The sequence below is a fragment of the Mastomys coucha genome, unplaced genomic scaffold (assembly GCF_008632895.1).
Source record: "Mastomys coucha isolate ucsf_1 unplaced genomic scaffold, UCSF_Mcou_1 pScaffold7, whole genome shotgun sequence".
NCBI classification, from domain to species: Eukaryota; Metazoa; Chordata; class Mammalia; order Rodentia; family Muridae; genus Mastomys; species Mastomys coucha.
The window spans coordinates 45,331,379-45,352,701 of NW_022196913.1; the positions used below are offsets into that span (position 1 = coordinate 45,331,379).

General features: G+C 43.3%; 2 protein-coding genes across 3 annotated transcripts in view; one reads left to right on the plus strand and one right to left on the minus strand.

Annotated features, from left to right (window-relative positions):
* CUNH6orf52 (chromosome unknown C6orf52 homolog) overlaps positions 1 to 5,696 on the minus strand; it is a 17,209-nt gene extending 11,513 nt beyond the window's left edge. The window contains 3 exon segments of the mRNA XM_031358093.1: positions 34 to 77; positions 80 to 272; positions 5,490 to 5,696. Of these exon segments, the coding sequence (XP_031213953.1) occupies positions 34 to 77; positions 80 to 272; positions 5,490 to 5,696 (444 nt within the window).
* A 292-nt stretch (positions 5,697 to 5,988) lies between these two features.
* Pak1ip1 (PAK1 interacting protein 1) lies at positions 5,989 to 18,823 on the plus strand. Of its 2 annotated transcripts, XM_031359099.1 has the most exons (11): positions 5,989 to 6,309; positions 8,234 to 8,339; positions 9,630 to 9,792; positions 13,103 to 13,223; positions 13,302 to 13,376; positions 13,955 to 14,007; positions 14,313 to 14,458; positions 14,542 to 14,639; positions 16,576 to 16,675; positions 18,086 to 18,209; positions 18,314 to 18,823. In XM_031359099.1, the coding sequence occupies exons 3-11, from the start codon at positions 9,750 to 9,752 to the stop codon at positions 18,496 to 18,498; spliced, it is 945 nt and encodes a 314-aa protein (XP_031214959.1). In that variant the 5' UTR covers positions 5,989 to 6,309; positions 8,234 to 8,339; positions 9,630 to 9,749; the 3' UTR covers positions 18,499 to 18,823. The 2 variants fall into 2 exon arrangements, with proteins under 2 accessions (XP_031214959.1, XP_031214958.1); XM_031359098.1 differs by lacking the exon at positions 8,234 to 8,339.
* The last annotated feature ends 2,500 nt before the right edge of the window (positions 18,824 to 21,323 follow it).

The following is a 21,323-nucleotide window of genomic DNA, read 5'->3' on the forward strand; positions in this document are numbered from 1 at the left end:
AAAAAAAAAAAAAAAAAAAGAAAGAAGGGTTACCTCAGGAATGGCCCCTGGTCCAGCTAGTGGTTCAGGATTCTCAGAGGACTGGGCCCATTTCCATACACTGTGGAGCCATAGCTATAGCAGGAAAGATGGTAAAAGCTGTGTAGCTGTTCTTAATGGTTGTCACAGTGGCACCCCAGGCTGTAGTGGAACCTCAGCTGCTCCCTAAGGGCAGATGGAAGAGGACAAGAAGTGACAGTCATCACCAACAGGGGCAGCACCACACACTCACTCTTTTCCAGAAGTTTCAAGCACAGAAGATTCTGCTTCAGCCATTTCAAATGAAAACGCCTATGCTCTCAGGAGCAGGCTGGCACTTGGCAAAAACGTTTGTATTGAATAACACTGATGCTTTCATTCAAAGTATAAAATAAATAAAACCTCACTCACCATTGCCAGATGAAGCAATAGTTACTTTGTTGAGTGGTGCCAAAGGCTACAACATCCCAGCATCTGGTCATTTCTCCAGACACTGAAGAAAACAACTTGACCACTTTTATTTCTGAATCTGAAATTACACCAGCAGCATCCACCCTTACAAAGACCTCTTATAAGCAGCCATGAAATTTGTGCAATCACATTTAGTGGCAATTCCTGCTAGGCAATTGTTTCCTGGCGACGAAAGGTGAGCGGAGGCAGGGATGCATCTGTGATCACTTGGGGAAACCTGTGCAAACTTCTCTGGCTTCCAGCTGCCAGTACCTACCAGAATTGCCAGGATTGGGGAAACCTGCAGAATTCTCTGTGCGCTTATGGGTGGACTTTGAAGAAGAGATACTTCTCTACTGCCTGGTTCCCTCCCCACCCCTCATTAGGGGTGAATGTCACTTTCAATAGCAAATACCACAATCTGACAGGCTCAGTGATCTGCTACAAATAACTACTGGAGCCAGCACCTGACCTCATGGCTCTCTCTCTCTCTCTCTCTCTCTCTCTCTCTCTATCTATCTATCTCTCTCTCTCTATCTCTCTCTGTGTACCTTTTTCTCTCTCTGTCTCTCTCCCTGTCTCTGTCTGTCTGTCTCTGTCTTTCTCTTTTTCAGCAAATAAAACAAACAAAACAAAGCCAGGCCTCAATAAATATTTGCTGGATGCATAAATGAAAGGAGGTTTGGCTCAAAAGCAAAAAGCTTTGCAATCAATCATTTTCAAACACAACAATCCTGCTGGTGTGTTACTGATCTCCCACCAGTTGGTTTGCTCCTTGAAAACTTCAGTTTTCACACTGGGATTAAGTGGCCTTTTACAGCCTGTTTTGAGAGAACAGGAGGTCTTAGGAGAAGCATGTCCCGTTTGAATCTAGTGGAACGGGTAATTATTCCACAGTGGTTTGCTTTAGACAATGAGTCCTGCAACCTGAGCTAGTTAAGACGGTGCTGATCTGGCAGGGAGTGAAATGAAAAGCTGCAGCTTTGTTCTCTGTGAATGAGAAAGTTCAAGGTCAAGAGTGTGTAAGATGCAGGATCAGCAATTGGCTGCCCCTTAGTTGGCTTTGAAACATCACATTCCTGGGTGTGTTTTAGCATTTATAACCTAAAACCAAGTTAGGATATTTTACTTTGGATTTTATCATTTCTTTTTGTTTGTTTGTTTTTTTCTTTTTTTTAGTCTTAACTCTATCATGGATTTTTCTTTTTCTTTCTTTTCTTTCTTTCTTTCCTTCCTTCTTTTTTCTCTTTATTTTGAGACAAGTTTCTCTGTGTAGTCCTGGCCATTCTGGAACTTGCTCTCTAGACCAGGCTGGCCTCAAATTCAGAGTCACCTGCCTCCCAAGTACTGGGATTAGAGGTAGGTGTCATCACTACCCTGCGGGATTTGTCATTTTTTGATGGCATGTTACTACACAAAAATATATTTAAAACTGTAAAATCCAACTTTCCTTCATTGAAGCAGTAATCCCATTAAAAAGATTAATTGCATTTTTATCCGTGTTCTCCAAAAATTTAGATCCATAGATTTCCATATAATTTTAAGGAATTATATTCCCTTGACATTTATCAATGTGTCTTTCTCTATCCTATTATTTAACTTTTGGCTGACATATTCTTAAATCTTCTGAGTTCTGTGATTGAATGAATTTCTAAGGCAGTTTTTGTTTCCTTTTGTTAAAATCACTGAGACACCCACCTCCACTGAATGACTTCCATCCTAGAGCCAACCATGTTCTTTGATTCCTGGTTGGAGCAGAAGACTGTCAAACCACAAAACTCTCCTCTATAATGTAAACGGGCCGATGTGTGATATTCTGGCACTAACAGATTCCAGTATAGGGTTAAATTTGCAGGAGCTTTGCATCTGGACTAGGTGCCCATACCAAGCCCATCACATCAAACCAAGATAGACTTTATCCACAGGAACCTAGTCTCAGTTGCTGGCTAGGTGTCTTGTAGCCAATTAAATGACAACTAACAGGTTATTTAAAGAATTATACTGTAGCTAATTACATCACAACTTTTTTTTTTTTTTGGTTTTTCGAGACAGGGTTTCTCTGTGTAGCCCTGGCTGTCCTGGAACTCACTCTGTAGACCAGGCTGGCCTCGAACTCAGAAATCCACCTGCCTCTGCCTCCCAAGTGCTGGGATTAAAGGCATGCACTATCACTGTCCGACCCTTTTTTTTTTTTTTTTTTTAAATAACCTCTTGATCACAGTATTCTGGAGTTCCCAGAACCTAATTTGATTTTGGAAGCAGCTCAACTTGCAAATTATGGTGTTAATTTTTGTTGTTGCAGTGTGTGTGTGTGTGAGACAGTGTGCAGACCCCTCCCTCCACTCCGGCTGTGCCCATGCTGGCCTGAGCTTGCTCAGAGCCCTGGGGGTGCTGCACCACTCCAGAGGAGATGGCTGCTGTTTTAGACCCAGTGTGTTTTAGAGATGTACCTCAACCACTGAGCTGCCAGATTTTTCATTTCTTTTGTAATGACTGTAAAAATTTGATGTCATTTTTGAGAAATACATTCAGATCCTGCACTTGCTTGTGTTGTGTCTGCCACTATTTCTTTGCTGACGCCTTGCCGACCTGTACCAGGACCCTGTGTTTCCCTGCAGGTCGAGAGAGACCGAGACTGGCCAGCCCTCGGCATGTAACTTCATACTGGATTTTACACTTTCAAATACATTTTTATGCATTTACATGCATCACAAGAACTGAAAAATTCATGATGATTAAAACTAGGACAATTATCTTTATATATCCTTTCATATTCACATGACCATTATTAGTTGTCTTAGTCAGGGTTTCTATTCCTGCACAAACATCATGACCATGGAGCAAGTTGGGGAGGAAAGGGTTTATTTGGCTTACTTTCACATTGCTGTTTATCACAAAAGAAGTCAGGACTGGAACTCAAGCAGGTCAGAAAGCAGGAGCTGATGCACAGGCCATGGAGGGATGTTCCTTACTGGCTTGCTTCTCCTGGCTTGCTCAGCCTGCTCTCATTATAGAACCCAAGACTTCCAGCCCAGGGATGGCACCAACCACAAGGGGCCCTACCCCCTTGATCACTAATTGAGAAAATGCCCCACAGCTGGATCTCATGGAGGCACTTCCCCAACTGAAGCTCCTTTCTCTGTGATAACTCCAGCCTGTGTCAAGTTGGCACACAAAACCAGCCAGTACATTAGTATTTAGTCTTCCTCATCATCTAATGTTCATCTTTTGCCCTCTACATGGTACAGTATACCCACATGTACATTTGTTTAAATGGATACGTATACACATATTTGCTATGATACACGAGGGAGAACATAGGTTTTTTTTTCCTCCTGAGATTTGTGTCTCTGCGTAATATTATATATTCTAAGCCCATCTGTTTTCTTGCAAAATCCATGTCATTTTTTGTATAGCCAAAGACTGTTCCATTCTATGTATGTGCCAGATTGTCACTATCCACTCATCTGTTGATCACATGGTTTCCTTGCTAGAGAGAATAAAGCAGCAACAAACACATGGATGTAAATGTTTCTATGGGACACTATGGAGGTCCCTGGATGTATTCCCAGGAGCAAAACTGTGAGGTCATATAGTAATCATACTTTAATTTTCTGAAGAATTCCCAGGTCGATTTCCACAATGGTTGTATTAATTTACACCAAACCTCTCACGAGTGAAGGTTCTCCTCTACTCATCCTCTCCAACATTTGTCGTCAGATTTTCTTTTTTTTTTTATCGCGAGACAGGGTTTCTCTGTGTAGCCTTGGCTGTCCTGAAACTCACTCTGTAGACCAGGCTGGCCTCGAACTCAGAAATCCACCTGCCTCTGCCTCCCAAGTGCTGGGATTAAAGGCGTACGCCACCACTGCTGGGCTTGTTGTAAATCCTTTGATGTGTTTTGAATTGCTTTTTGTACAATGAGAAGTATGAATGAATCTAGTTTCATTCTTCTGCAAGCAGATCTCCAGTTTTGCTAGTACTAATTAATGAACATGTTATCTTTTTCCCCCAAAATATATTTGTTGGTTCCCCTGTAAAAATTAGGTGGGCGGTCCTTTGTCATTTTATTTCCTCTATTCCATTAGTCTGCCTGTTTTTACACCAGTACCATGATGTTGTTATCACTATAGCTCTATCGTATAATTTGAGGTCAGATAATATAATTCTCCTAGCAGTGTTATTTCTCAATATTGCTTTGGCTGTTTGTGTAACCCCCTCCCCCTTTGTTGTTCCATACCAATTCTTGTATTTTTCTAAACTCTTGAACTCTATGATATCAAAATTCATATGTGTTAAATCTAGAGAGTGACTGCGGTAGTACAGTCATTTTCACAATACTAATTCTACCAACCCACTGGGAGCATGGTGACCTTTATGTAACTTTCTCTAATAAAAATTAGGGAAATTAACAAAATGGAGATAAAGAACTTTCAGCAATCACACTTCCTCTGTTGTAATTTTAAAAATACCCACACTTATATTTCTCCAACAGCAGCTGGAATTTCCTTGGTAGTAATAAGCGCGCGGGGCGCTTCCAGGAACAAACAATAAATAAAGCATAGGATTCTGAAACAGTTTTATTTATCCCCCCTCATTTTTTGGATACGATTACTATTGCACTAAAATGAGTATAAGCCAACGTAAACTGTAATAACCATGCATAGGACAAAATGAGACGTCTCACTTTGTTCCAAGCTAAGGAGACATATTTCAACTTTAGTGGTTCTCTGGAGAAAATGATTAACATCTCAGGATACCTTAGCAATACTTGTAGATAGATTAACACAAGGGTTGTGAAGGGAATAGCCCAAACTAGAAGAGGCCACAATTGAAAAATCATGAGGGGGTGGGGGGGAGAGAAGGAGAGAGAGCGGGGGAAGAGAAAGAGAAAAGGATGTTATTGCTTTCATTAACCTTTGCACTTTAGGTGGAGAAAACGCGAATCTTCCATTTCGAAGGTCATTGTCCTCCTCCTTCAAGACAATCTTTTAACCCCATAACCCAGGACGTGCTCTAACCCGGGCCAGTCTGATTAGGTACGAGAAGCCAGCAGGCAAGAAGGGTGAGGAGCTGGACGGCTTGGCCTGCAGGCGGGACACTGACTGGCAGGACCGGGCTCGCAGTCCAGCGAGGGGACACCTGCGAGCCCTGACCTTCCCTGGGCCTACCCGAGAGGTCCCGCTCTCGGCACAAAAACAAAACCCTTCGCTTGTGATCTGAGCCATGAGGAAGCTGCAGGAAGAAAACGGGTGCAAGGAGGCGCCAGCCAGGGCGACGAAGCGAGAGACTGTCTCCAAATAGTAAGAGAATCACAAATGGAGGAGATGTACTCCCGACCACCAAATCACTGCCACACTCCAGGAACCACGAGGGGCGGCTCCACAACCTCAGTCCTCCGAAGCTGGAAGTGGCCCCGCCCCTTCCTTAGGTGCACCGGAAGTTGGGGCTTGCGCGGAGAAGTTCCCGCCCACTTCCTAAGGCCGACTTAGCTCACGGCTTCCCAGGGATTGCCTGCTTGCCACAACTTTTTTCTCTCTGCTCCGAGAACCTCCTCCTGCCACTTCGTTCCTCAAGTTCCTCGTAGAAGGGCCACGTGACCTTCGAGAGCGTACTGGGTTATTGCCATTTGCAGGCGCCTAAAGGTTGCCCCCTGGGGGGATGACGTATAATTCGCGCGCCGACTTCAGAAGGGCCTGCCTCGGCTTCCATAGGGTTCCCACGCCGGCTTCTCCTGCAAGGCACACGTGCTGCTGAATGGAGCTGGTCGCTGGCAGCTACGAGCAGGTCCTGTTTGGGTTCACCGTACGTCGCGGGCCCGCGAGGAGTGGCCACCAGGAGGTGAGACACCGCGAGCCTGGGGTTGCGGGGGATTGGCGGGCTGGTCCCTCTTGGGCAGAACCGTGACGTCTGTTGTTTATTGCTGAGTCTCCACGGGTAATTGATGGAGGACTTGTTGGAAAACGGACAGGTTTATGCAGATAATCCCAGTTCTCGAGAGGTTGAGGCAGGAGGATGATGAGCTCAAAGACTGTAGAAAGGTCCTACTCTTTACTGAGTAGAGGCTTTTCAGAGTGAAATAATATTTACTTGTTCTAGTAGATAAAATGTCTACAGGCGGAAACGAAAAAAGTTCATCTCTGTGGGGAGTGGATGAATGGTTGTCAGAGGAGGCTGGGGCCCACGTATGGAGGTGATGGAGAGAGCAGGGCTAATGCTTGCAGAAATGAAGTTTAGTGGGAGGAATGACTGATTACTTTTTTTTTTTTTTTGCCTTAAAAGGTAACTATAGTTGACAGCAATTAATCGTATATTTTCAAGTAGTTACTAGAGAGTACTTTGAATGTTCAACTCAAAAACATGGCACATAGTTGAAGGGGATAGGTTGTCTTTTTCATATCTGATCAATGTATGCACTCAAATATCCTATTGTGCTCCATAAATATATACAATTATTATATGGTAATTAAAAAGGAAAAAATAACCTTAAAGTATTCTCAAGGCATAAAAAACTGGCATTTTCTTTTTCTTACACGAAAAATAAGGTGTGCATTTAAGCTGACAATTATTGTAGTTCTTAATGTTCTAATGTAAAAATAACTTCACCTTTCGCTGAGTTTCATTCCTGATTAACAAAACTACTATAGGCTGGAGAGATGGCTCAGCGGTTAAGAGCACTGGCTGTTCTTTGAGAGGGTCTGGGTTCATTTCCCTGCACCTACATGGCAGCTCACACTGTCTGTATGTAACTCCTGTTTCAAGAGATCTGATACACTCATACAGACATACATACAGTCAAAACACCAATGTACATAAAATAAAAGTAAATTATACATGAAAGAGCTATTACAACTGGACTGGGATGAAGGTGATGCGAATTCACTGTTTATTGTAAATTTACTGTGGGCAGGGTGAAAGGTGCCAGAGGTGTGAATCCTGGTGTTGTAGCCTTCTTGGTTGAAGAAAAGAGAGAAATACATGGAGGTAAAGTGTAGCACAGTATGAAATTTATTTTTGTCAGGTATGAAAATAAGATACAGGTAATTGCCAACATAATAGTCAAACAGTAACGGGGATTAGAGGTATCATTTAGCCGGGCCGGGCCGTGGTGGCACACGCCTTTAATCCCAGCACTTGGGATGCAGAGGCAGGCGGATTTCTGAGTTCAAGGCCAGCCTGCTCTGCAGAGTGAGTTCCAGGACAGCCAGGGCTACACAGAGAAACCCTGTCTTAAAAAACCAAAGAAAGAAAGGAAGGAAGGAAGGAAGGAAGGAAGGAAGGAAGGAAGGAAGGAAGTGTCATCTAGCAGGCAGTGCCCCCACCCTTAATCCCAGTACTCAAGAGGCAGAGGTAGGCGGATCTCTGAATTGTAGGCCAGCCTGGTTTACACAGAGAAATTTTGTCTTGAAAAGCCAAAAAAGAGTAATTATTTCTTGACCAGTTCTACTTATCACCTACAAATCTGTTTTGTTGAGAATTTCTTAGTGTGTGTTGTGGTTGGGTTTCTTTAATTAATTAATTTATTTAATATATATGAGTGCACTGTAGATGTTTACAGACACACCAGAAGAGGGCATTGGATTCCTTTACAGATGGTGGTGAGCCAATATGTGGTTGCTGGGAATTGAATTCAGGACCTCTGGAAGAGCAGTTGGTTCTCTTAACCGCTGAGGCATCGCTCCAGCCTGTGGTTGGGTTTCTTTTAGTATACTCATTCCAGATGTACAGCAACCCTGAGACTGATACAACCATTCTCATTTTATAGATGAACAGTTCATAAGGCAAGAGACGCTCAAGGCCACATGGTTTGTGAATACATCATGTCAAGGTCCTCCAGATGTTTCCCAGGCTTATGCTGTTAACAACTCCAGGTGCTGCTTCTAAATCTAGCCAGTAACCAACATAACCAGTATTATTTATGTCATTTGAACAATGCTTTGACATAGAGCTGTAACATGTTTGAGTCAGGTGACTAATGTCTGTAATCAGGAGCAGGAGGATTCAGAGTTTAAAATTTAAACCAGCGGTGGTGGCACATGTATTTAATCTCAGCACTTGGGAGGATAGTCATAGCTATAAAGTGAGACCCTGTTTCAGAGACAGAGGGAGGGAGGGAGGGAGAGAGAGAGACAGAGAGACAGAGACCGACAGAAACCCTGTATGCCTCAGGTACAATGTGTCTTGACTGAACAGAAGCCTACTACTCCTAATTAACAAATGTACTCTCTGCTCCTGTAGTTCTTTAGGGTGTGATTCGTAGTGATTGACTAAGCATATGTAAAGAACTTTGCTTGTTTTGTTTTTTGGGCTTCTTTCTCTCCCCAAACCTCCCCCCCCAACCCCCCAACACACACTTCAAGACAGGGTTTCTCTGTATAGCCCTAGCTGTCCTGGAACTCAGGCTGGCCTCAAACTCAGAAATCCGCCTGCCTCTGCCTTCCAAATGCTGGGCATGCACCACTACTGCCTGATTTTTTTTTTCTTTCTTCCCTGGTTTGTTTGGTTAATAAATTTTCCCATGTAGCTCCTTCAATTTGAAGATCACTGCATATGTGTGCGTGCCTTCTCCTGTTCTTTGTACTCAGTCATGGTTCTCAAAGCAGACGTATATAGTAATGAGCATCTGGCCCCCGAGATGTATTAGTAACAGTTCTCGAGAGCTCATGGTAGTACTTAGGAAAATATAACCATATGGTCCGCTTTTTTCTTTATAGGGCTTATGTTTATTTCTATGTAGTATCACATTAACTTGTTTCTCTTTCCTTAGAGTGTAAGTTGTATTTGAATACAGACCTCTGTTTGTTTTTTCTACTACCCATAGTGGTATCAAGCACATATAATAGAGTAATTATGTAGGCATAGAAAAGGGGGCAGTTGTTGTTGGAATTAATCCACATGAAAAGTTGAACATTTGAATGAATTACTGATATGGAAGTCTGTGGAGGTCTACATTACTGGGATCTGGAGGCATGTTACTGAGTTCACTTCCTGTCCTTAACACTCCTTATTCAGGTCTTCGGTCCCTTTTTGTGTTTTAATCTGTGTATTCTAGTTTTCTCCACTTGCAGGATCCACTGCTTGCTTTGAGGGATTGTGGAACTATATGCTCAGAGAACTGTGATGTGACTGTGGGGTCGATTATGTGTCTCCTCCTTTCTCAGACATGGACTCCTGTGGCTGACTTCACTCACCACGGCCACACTGCCTCCCTGTCGGCGGTGGCAGCAAACAGTCGTTATGTAGTCACTGGCAGCAAAGATGAAACGATTCACATTTATGACATGAAAAGGAAGGTGGAGCACGGGGCTCTGGTGCATCACAGTGGTAAGTTTGTCTCAGTGATCTGTTGCTGCTAGGAAAGTGTTCAGGTCATTGGGGGCTGGCTTACAGTTTCAGAGGGTCAGCCCATTGTCATGGCAAGGAGCAGACAGGCCCGTTGATGGGGGTGGGGAGAGAATGAATATGTGTGTGTGAAAGAGAGAGAGAGTGAATGTGTGGACTCTTCAGGCTTTCTGGTTGGCAGGGAAATAATCAAGAATGAAATGCAGTTCAGCATGATTTAGGTTACTGGTGCTGGGCCAAACGTTTGAGAGTCTGGCACCAGTTCATTTATTTTAGCCATATTTAAGCACAGCAAAATTTTTGAAAAGTTTTTTTCTTAACAGCTAACTTAGTCCCATGTGTGCAGCAAAGCTTAAGACATGTTTACATTGGCAATATTTACAAAGTCAATATGGCTTCTTCCATAAGATGGTTCTGTTGCCTTAGAAACAGTGCTCAAGTTAACAGCCTAGGGAGAATGACTGAGGTAAACACAATCTCTATGGGAGTCGGGACTGGCCTCGCCTTAGATAGCATAGAGGTCCCTCGGTCTGTTGGAAAGTGCAAGTGAGATCTCTGACAAGGATGGATTTTCTGGCCTAGAAGTAATGTTCAGGCTTTTTGGGGGTGGGGGGACAAGTCTGGGATAAACAAACACGATATTCTGGGTGATGCAGCAGAGCCTGGACCAACAAGTAGCAAAGTATTACCAACTTGTGAACTTCATTTTTCCCCAGCATTCCAGGAGAGTAGCCACATACCTTCCTTTGGAGGGATAAACTCTGTTCTTGCACAGGGACACTTCACCTTCTACAATGGGGCGGTAGCTGAGAACTTCACATCCTGAACTGCAGGCAGTAGAGACATGGGGCCTTTCAAAGCCCACTCCCAGTGACATACCTCCTAGTACTTCTCAGTCTTCTCAAACAGATCTACCCTCTGTTGACTAAGCATTCAAATGTATGAACTAGGGGGTTAGGAGCGTTCTTGTTTAAGCCACTACAAAGTTGTAGCCTTTAAGATACATTGGGGGTGTTACCACTCTATAGTTGAGTTCAGTTAGACTGGTGAATGTCTCTACTGTGTCTGGATCCTGTGATGGGAAATATAGAAATTGTCTCAAGTAGGTTTTCTATTGCTGTGAAGAGATACATGATCACAGCAATTGTTAGAAAGGAAAACATTTAATTGGGGATGGCTTATGGTTCAGAGATTTAATCTGTTTTTGTCATAACTGGAAGCATGGTGGCATGCAGGCAGATACGGTGTAGGAGAGGTAGCTGAGGCTTTCTACATTTGACAGGCAGCAGGAAGAGCCAGTGACACTGGGCCTAACTTGAGCACTTGAAATCTCAGAGCCCATCCCAGTGACACTTCTCTTAACAAGGTCACACAAACTCCAGCAAAGCCTCCGCTCCTCATTGTACCACTCTCTATGCGGGCACCATTTTCATTGAAACTACCACACAAATGAAAGAAAAAAGATGTTCCTTATCCTTAGGCTGCTTTCCTGTCCTATAAAGCAGGGAGGTAGACAGGCTTTTCTGTAGTCTCATGCACCCAGACTAAGCGTGCTTACCACAGAGGACCTGAGGTGTGCCAGAGTAAAATACAGAGGAACAAACGCCATTAGAACTGAGGCCAGGGAGGAGGAACTGTACACATGCCTGTGAAAAATAGAGAGGTAGATCAAGGGATGAAAAGATTAACTAATTTTTTTATCTCATTTTTCATGTAACAGAGATGAAGATAAAGGCAGAGGAGAACTCAGCATTAATTTAATTTGTACTTAGCTTGAGGAGCTTGGCCAGAGTTTCTCCCATAAAGAAAGGCATATTAAAATAGGACCCTTTCTTCCCCTTTAATGTTTGAGGGTGGTGCACTGCGTACTGGTTTCTGGGATTTAAGCTGGAATGATAGATACCTGCTTCTAATAGGGTTGTAAAGCATGTTGCCAAGTGCCATGCTCTTCCACTGAAGCTAGGCTTTGAGTAACTTCTACATGCAAGGTGATACATTCAATAGTCAGAAAGGACTTAGGTGGGATGCATGCAGTAGGGACCCTGCTCTTCTCCCTTGCTTATATAAGTCCTGTTCTTTTCAAATAGTAATAGATAAGTTCTTGTCTAGGGAGTAGGTGGGAGTCATGGGCAAAGGGACCAGACATGAGGAAGAAGAATTACTACAGAGGATAACAGGAGGTGGAGAGATGGAAACAGTGACCCAGGGGTTTTCATTACATCCTGCAGAGGACCAAACGGCCAATGCTGAGGCTTTGTGGGCCTTGTGCATGGCCCATGTTATAATTACTTATCTTTGCAAAAGCAGTGTGTTCTAGGAGAGTGAACTGTGGCTGCTGCCCAAAAGCACTGTGTCTACAAAAACAGTTCACACAGACTTCAGAGGCTTTGCAAAGGTGAAGGTGTGGTTTGAACTGCTTTATGGCCAGAAGTTTGTAATGCTCTTCCACCACTGCCCTCTTTCGCCTTTTAATACTTGATCACGGAGAAGTCTTGGGAGAACAGGGGTTCTGTTGGTGGTGGAAGTGAAGGTTCTGAAGTGTTTGAAATGATTAAGGAAGGTTTCTTAGCCACAGAGCTGAAAGGTAAAGTTTTATAGCATTGTTAATAACTTCTGATGGCAGTAAACGAGGCGAATACATGTGGCTCAAAACGGAGAAAGTGGGAGTCAGGGCTCAGCATGCTGAAACATTTGCATAAACTTAAAGCTGCATTCTTTTTTTGACTTGGAATCCACCCCCCCACCCCACCCCCACCCCGCCCCGCCCCCGAGACAGGGTTTCTTTGTATAGCCTTGGCTGTCCTGGAACTCACTCTGTAGACCAGGCTGGCCTCGAACTCAGAAACCCGCCTGCCTCTGCCTCCCAAGTGCTGGGATTATAGGCATGCGCCACCACCGCCCAGCTTGACTTACCGGCTGGACTTGTCTCAGAGATCTGCTTGTCTCGGGACTAAAGGCATGTCCCAGCTCTGCCCAGCTTAAAACTGCTACCTTATGCTGGAGTTATAGCTCTGTGGGAAAGCCCCTGCTTAGCATGAGCAGAAGCTCTTGAGTTTAATCTCTCAGACCTGCCAAAACAAAACTCTTAGTTTTAATATGAAAAACCTAAATTCTTTACCATAAACTTTAAGGTATGATTCTGTAGTACCAAGGTGTTGGCTTTGTTTTTGTGGTAATAGGGATTGAACATGGGTCTTGTGTGTGCTCATCAGAGCCACTTCCAAACTGCATGCATCTTTCTGAGCTTCTAATCAGAAATGTGTATAATTTTGCCTGTCTTGCTTTTTCACAGGCACAGTAACGTGCCTGAAATTCTATGGCAGCAGGCACTTAATCAGTGGGGCAGAAGATGGGCTCATCTGTGTCTGGGATGCAAAGAAGTGGGAATGCCTGAAGTCCATTAAAGCTCACAGGTGAGGCCATGCGGTCCTGTTGGCATTCCCTCTTGCAGGACCACTCAAATGGAGGGCTAACTGTTGGTTTCCTTTTAGGGGACATGTGACTTTCCTTTCTATCCACCCGTCTGGCAAGTTGGCTCTGTCTGTTGGTACTGATAAGACATTAAGGTAAGTTATAAATGCCCAAGGGTGTCTTTACTGATGTATCTTTTACTTTGTAATACCAAAATACTGTTTCCATGCTGTTCCAGCAAAATACCATTTCCATGTCGTTCTGAAGTTTTCAGCCATTTACGTTACTGGAGTGACAAGAGCAAAATAGAAAGCCAGTGAACTATTTCATAATGATGGTGTAGAAATGATACATATTGGTCAGGCAAGGTGGTAAATGTGTTTAACCCCAGCACTCACAGGCCAGAGGCCAACTGATCTCTGAATTTGAAGCCAGCCTGGTCTACATAGCAAGTTCCAGGCCAAAAAAAATAAAAGGTCCAGTTTTTCGTTATTGTAAGTGTAGGAGGAGACTGACCCTGAAGAGAAATGTTTTCGTAGATGAAAATGTAATGGATGACAATGCATCTAAAGATTCAGGGTTGAGCTTTAATCATGCTTGGAGAAAAATACTTATCAACAAATTGCTACAGAGTAAATAGTGAAATTGTCCTGTGTGGAGGCCTGTTGTTAGATTGTTTTTTCCCACTTAGTGACTTGATGATCATGCTATAAACAAACCTCTTGTTTTACAGAACGTGGAATCTTGTAGAGGGAAGATCAGCTTTCATAAAAAATATAAAGCAGAGTAAGTATTTTGCACTTTTTATAATAACTAGCTAGACTATGAATGTATGTAAACACAGTTTTTACATATTTATTTTATGTGAATGGGTATTTTGCCTGCATGTATGTAGTGCTGGTTCCAAAGTTGGATCCAACTTGGATCCTTGGAACCTTGACGACAAAAGATGACATCAGATCCCCTGGAACTGAATTACAGATGGTTGTGAACTGCCATGTGGGTGCTGAGAATCAAGCGGAGGTTCCCCAAAAGAGCAGTCAGCACCAAGCCGTTTCTCCAGCCCAAGATAAAAACGGTTTGCCTTACAGATGCTCACATAGTGGAGTGGTCCCCGAGTGGAGAAAAGTACATAGTCGTCGTGCAGAATAAGGTGGATGTCTATCATCTGGACACAGCGTCTGTGAGCGGCACCATCACAAACGCAAAGAGGATCTCTTCTGTTAAGTTTCTCTCAGTGAGTTCCGGAAAGCAGGGCTGGGAGTTTTGAGGGGTCAGAGTTCCTGAGGACGTTCTGGGCATTGTTTTTCTTTTTCCTAGGACTCTGTCCTTGCAGTGGCTGGAGATGAAGAAGTTGTAAGGTTTTTTGACTGTGATTCCCTAGTGTGCCTCTGTGAATTCAGAGCTCATGAAAACAGGTATTCTTTTTTTTTTTTTTTAACCAATCTGTGTGTATGTAGTCTTACTAACAGTCAGTACTTTCATAAATCTCATATGTGTGTGTCTGTGTTATGAGAAGCAGGTGTAACAGATATGACACACGTATACGATTGCTGGTGTCTAAGGAGATGATGGAAATGTTAGCTCCCTGGATGTCATGATGGAGAGGGTTGCCGGGACTGTGACTAGCTGTTTTGTAGTTTAAAGTAACTTGCACTCACTTAAATAGCAAGCATGTTTGAGCGAAGCAAAAGCTAAACAATACTGCTCTCACCTTTTTCTTCATCCCTCTGCCCACTTCCCCTTCCCTCTGCTGTTTTTCCCCATGGGAAAAAGGAAATAGCATTATTGAGCTCCATCTCCAAGTGCTTCCTGTGTGTACAAGAGATAGATAGTGAGTCTCGGAGTAATTTATCATATAGCTGGCCAGGATCATTCCACACTTCTCAGAAACCTACCCAGTGGGTGCTGAATGTGCCTGGCTTTTAGTATAATTTTGAGAAGGGTTATAGCATACAGCATTTTACTCCAGTATGGCCTGTCAGCCATGTCTCAAGTAAGTCTTTTTTTTTTTTTTTTTTTTTTTTTTTTTTTTTGATTTTTCGAGACAGGGTTTCTCTGTGTAGCCCTGGCTGTCCTGGAACTCATTCACTAGGCTGGCCTCGAACTCAGAAATCCGCCTGCCTCTGCCTCCCAAGTACTGGGATTCAAGGCATGCGCCACTACCACCCTGCTCAAGTAAGTCTTATTAATTCTCGATTTCTAAGAAACCTGTCTCTGTAAACATCCAGTCCTTCTGTCAGTGCACAGGCGGTGCTTCCCCAGGGTAGGAAGCAAGCTCATTTTTGCAGGAGGTTTTTTTTTTTTTCGAGACAGGGTTTCTCTGTGTAGCCTTGGGTGTCCTAGAACTCACTCTGTAGACCAGGCTGGCCTCAAACTCAGAAATCCACCTGCCTCTGCCTCCCAAGTGCTGGAATTAAAGGCGTGCGCCACCACTGCCCAGCTGGAGGAGGTTTTAAATGTGTTTCTCACAGTGCTCCCTCACCACTCGTTCATTGATGAGCAGAGCGGATGGCTTACACTGTAGTAAGGAAGTGGTAGTGTGTCTGCTCTGTGTGAGCTTCATTCCTGGCCTGTTTTGTTCACTTAGAGAAGTCAGCCACCATATCCCCTCAGCACGAGGCTGTTCCCTTTTTATGCCCAGGTACTTCTTCCTCTGTGGTGTTTTAATTCTTATGTTTTAATCCATGTGCCGTGCATTTGTGATATGTGTGTGTGGGGCACCCTAGAGTGTGTGTGTGTGTGTGTGTGTGTGTGTGTGTCAGAGGACAGTGCTGTGGGCAGGTTCTTTTCAAGAGATTGAAGTCAGGGAGCCATTGTGCTAGTTCCATCAATGTTATTCTAAAGTAAAATTACAGTCTTAAGGGGTTTTAGATAGACCTGGAAGTAGCATGATTTTACTTCCATTTAAAACATTTATCCAGTAGAAGTGGAAGATGAGGTAGGTAATCCAGAAACCAAAAGGCAGTTTAGACTAGAAGTGGTGGTTGCCCTGGACTTGGAGAAACCCATTCTTCTCTCTCTTCCTCTTCATGAGCCTGTAGTCAGCATCTTTCCCATCTGAATGTGCAGTTGCTTAGTTACAGGCTTCATCTTGCACATCCTTATTTCCTAGATTCCAGAAGATAACCTGAACATTTGTGGTTGCTACTTTAGCTCTCTCTTTAGACATGGACAGCTTTCTCACAGTTTGGTCTGTAAAGAACTCAGTGGGAATATGCAGCATGTGTTTTATCTTAGGCTACTGTTCATTGAAACACTTGGAACATCGATAAAAGTGCAAGAGGCTGTTGTGGTTTTATGATATCACACCCTCTGGAAAAAATCATCTCCGGCATTGATGTTTCTCCCTAGGGTAAAAGACATGGTCAGTTTTGAAGTCCCAGACCATCACGTTCTTGTCACAGCATCCAATGATGGCTTCATCAAAATGTGGACGCTTAGACAGGATAAGGTCAGTGTTCTTCACATTGTCAACACACTGCAGTGCAGGCCTGACTGTATTATCTGACTACACCATGATATAATATTAAAGCATTAATTTTTTTTTTGAGACAGGGTTTCTTTGTATAGCCCTGGCTGTCCTGGAACTCTGTAGACCAGGCTGTCCTCGAACTCAGAAATCTGCCTGCCTCTGCCTCCCAAGTGCTGGGATTAAAGGCGTGCCTACCACTGCCCAGCTTAAAGCATTACTTTAAGTTAGCAGAGTGTTTGTTTGAGATTCATAAAACATAGATCCTTAGGCTTCTAAAACTCTTCCTGTCATAAACTGTATTAGAGCTGTAAAGTTGCGTTACCGCAGAACTGCCTGAGGCTGAGCTGATTAAGATCAGTAGGAGACCTCCTGTTGCCCTTGCAGTCATGAAAACTTGGCTTGCTGTTTTTGTCTATTGGGTCATCTTTATCTTAAAGAGTAATACTAGAGAAAAGGACTGCCATTACTAAATTTTTTTTAAAGGTTTATTTATTTTTATTTTATGTATATGAGTATATACTGTACCTGTACAGACAGTTGTGAGCCTTCATCTGGTTGTTGGAAATTGACTTTAGGACCTCTGCTGGCTCCAGTCAACCCTACTCGCTCCAGTCGCACCGCTTGCTCCAGTAGATCCTTCTTGTTCTGGTAGACTCCCCTTGCTCAGTCCCTGCTTGCTCCGGTCCAAAGATTTTTATTTATTATTATAAATGAGTACACTGTAGCTGTCTTCAGATGCACCAGAAGAGGGCATCAGGTGGTTGCTGGGATTTGAACTCACAACCTTTGGAAGAGCAGTCAGTGCTCTTACTTGCTAAGCAATGTTACCAGCCCTACTAAAAACAATTTGAAAGGTCCTGGTTGATTATGGAGCTACAGTAGTGTCGACCCAGGTACCTAGACACTGAACTCCTTCACACTCCTTGTAGTCTCAGTTTGGAGTGGTTTATTCTCAACTCTGTGGATGTGGTTTCTTGAATGTCTATGTACAACATAATTTATATTCTGAGAATTTTACAGTTTCTGGATACTTTGAAGAAATTGTGAGCAGCCTAGTCAGAGCAGTTATAGACTGGTCGTCAGCTCTGGTGCCACTGTCTTTTGCTCAGGAAGGCCCAGGCTTGCCGCCTGACAGAAGGGCTATATTAGGAAACATATTGTTGGGTAATTTCATTAGTGCGTTCACACAAACTCTGGTGGAACATTGTCCTTAGTGTGGATCAGTAAACCTAGTGTGGTGCACTCATTCTGACACTGACTAAAACATTCTTTTGTGGTACTCAATGGTATAATAAAACTTCAGTTTAGATTATTTGATTATGGAAAAAGAAAAGCAGTTAAACAAATCTCCTGGGTTAAATATAAGTTTTTTTTTTCCTTTTGTTTCAGAAAGATCCCCCATTTTTGCTGTGTGAGGTCAACACTGGTGCCAGGCTGACGTGTCTTGGCGTGTGGTTAGACAGAGCAACAAATGAAAAGGCAAGCCTCCCTCCAGCCTCAGAGCCCTGTCCTGGTAAGTTAAGACTGAGCTGGCTGTTCCCTTGGGTTGTTGAAGAGTCCAGATAGCGTCATGTGAGGGAAGGAACAGTCCTAAATGCATTGTGTCATGTGTTTTAGAGCAACCTAAGACGGTGAAAAAGGAATCTGGTGACACAATTCAGGAGGAAACATCAGAACCTAACTCAGAGAAGTCTGATGTAACTGGTGACAGCAAGCAGCCATCAAAAGGAAATGGCCCAGCGACAGCCAAGAAGAGGAAAATGGCAAACGTGTCGGAAAAGAAGAGGAAAAAGAAAATGTAACTCACATGGCAAATCCCAGATTTCTCCTCCCTAAAAGAATGTCTTTTTGACAAAATTCTCCATTTTAAATATTATACCGAACTTTTCCATGTGAGAAACAAAAAAATTTCTCCTTCTGGAGAAAATGTTCGGCTTAAAAAAAGAACCACTTTTAGGTGGTGCTTTGTTTTGTTGAATGATAAAATTATTTTGGCAGATGGCATTTTATTATATATTGTAGTATATATTGATTGTTTACTTTTTACTGTTTTGAGCAAGTAAAGATCTGAAAATATTGTATTTAAAATAATACAGACTTTAAATATACTTATTTGGTGCTGCTTGGGATCAGGGCCAGAGCCTTGCATGTTAGCTTTCTCTTTGCACCATCAGCCCCCTGGCCTCTGGCCCCTGCTCCCCGCACAGACCTGTTAGTAAGTCTTTACCAGGAGTGGATGAAAGAGATTTTTCAGACAATCTGCTTCTGAGCAGTGGCTAACAAGCAAATTTAAGGGCAAGAAAACAATACTTCCCATCATTTTTTGTCTTTCAGAGCATTGGTACCCACCTAAGCTAGTCTTAACCTCAGCTCACCATATTGCTGTGTTGGCTCAGTGTCACCATAACCCTCTGCTTCAGATTAGAGTGAGATTAAGATGTGTCAGTGTGTGGTGGTCTTAGAACAAGCCTAGCACACTGCAGGTTCTTAATGACCATGACCTGTGTCTTAGTCAGGGTTTCTATTCCTGCACAAAGATCACGACCAAGAAGCAAGTTGGGGAGGAAAGGATTTATTTAGCTTACACTTCGACACTGCTGTTCATCACCAAAGGAAGTCAGGACTAGAACATGAAGCTGGAGCTGATGTGGAGGCCACGGAGGAATGTTACTTACTGGCTTGCTTCCCCTGCCTTGCTCAGCTTGCTTTCTTATAGAACCCCAGACCACCAGCCCAGGAATGGCACCACCCACAATGGACCCTCCCACACTTGATCACTAATTGAGAAAAATGCCTTACAGCTGGATCTCATGGAGGCATTTCCTCAAGGGAGGCTCCTTTCTCTGTGATAACTCCTGCTTATGTCAAGTTGACACACAAAACCAGCCAGTACAACCTGTTACACGACACAGTGTCATCATAGTAAGGGCATATTTTGTCATTTGTTGGTACACAACTTTAAAGAAATACTTGATACGGGCAGATCTCTTGAGTTCAAAGCCAACTTGGTCTACAGAGCAAGTTCCAGGATAGAGCTACAAACATATATAAATAAAAAATAACACCTTCAATAGATGTCAATTTCGTGAATGTCTTGCAATATCAAAGGATGAGAAGTTCCAAGGGCATAGTGTGAGTAGAAGTCAAAAGAAGATTAAAGTCTATGGGCCAGTATGATGGCTTGGTGGCTGGCTGAGTGTACTTAATACCAAGCTCAAAGACCTGAGTTCAACTTCTGAAGTCCACAGTTGTGGAAGGAAAAGACTGCCTCCCCACAGCTTGTCTTCTAGCCTCCACACTTGTACCACGTTTCTCTTACATCCCCACTAACACAAAGTCATCTGTGATAAGAGTTTGGTTTTCTTATACAAGATAACTCGTCTTTGCAAGGAGCTGTATGTAAACTAATGTTTCAGTTGAGTATGGTGAGACATCCTTGTAATCCTGGCATTCAGGAGGGGAGGAGGAGGTCCAGGAATTCAGGGTGTTTCAGACTAAGATCGTGTCTAAAGGAAACAAGAAGTTAAAAACAAACATGGGCTTCAGTGATAGATACTGTTAGCTGGAATCTCCTGGTTGTCCAAGCTTTTGTAACAATTCTATGTTGTTTGATTGCAAGTTGGAGCCTAACCTTTCCCTAGTGCCTACTGAAGTGAGTTGTATCTTCTACCTAGTCTTAGTTTACTTAGGGGATCCTTTTGTTCCAGCATCCGGGAATCTTGGTGCAGCCAGCCACTGTTATACCCATAGTGGCAAAGAGTTATGGTTTCCTGAGAAGTGCACAGTAGGGGAAGTGTATGAGGCTGGTATAAATAGTAATTCAGATGGCACGTGGCTGGAGCCTCAGTAACTTAGGAGGCTCAGGCAAGAGGATCACTTGAGGCCAGGAGTTTCAAGCCAGCCTGGGCAGTACAGACGCCCACCTTAGGGAAAATAAAGTGTGTTGAATAGTCTAAGATGCTGTATTCACAGACACCAAAATTATGTGAGACATTCATGATATACAGGAGACAAAATACTCAAAATCTACATGACGAGGAGCATCGCAAACCCCAAATTAAGTCCTTGACTGAACATGTCCTCTACAGCAAGACCCGCAGTGCTCTAAGGACCAAAAGGAACAGTATCTCTGATAGTGTGTGATTCTGTTCTACAGTACTATCTGCTCCAGGTTGCCACTATCTTCATGAAGTCAGCTGTGTGCCTCCTTGCAAAGGATGGTCCCAGCTGGGCTTGTTGACTGCTCACCTTCATTTATAAAAGGATTGGAGACCGTTGTGGGGCCCTCTCACCTATTTCCAGTTTCCCCTCCCATCCAGTTTCATGCATTCTGTCCTAATTGAATGTGACCTGAGGAAGGGCTAGAGTTTATAGGTGGAGAGGGACTAGAGGAGGGGGCTGTATCTACACAGTCATAAGGAAGCCATCATTCTCCTGGGTATAGGCCTTCCAGAGTGACTTGTTTTAGGGTCACTTCCCTTCTGCCTGAAACTCCTTAGCCATGCTCTGTAAGGAACTTTAGTAAACTCATTGGTTCTTCGGGGTCAACTTTGATTTGTAATTGAGACTTTATTAAGAGTAAATGCTTAGGCTTTCCCGGGGCAAATTTTCTTAAAAATAGATTGGC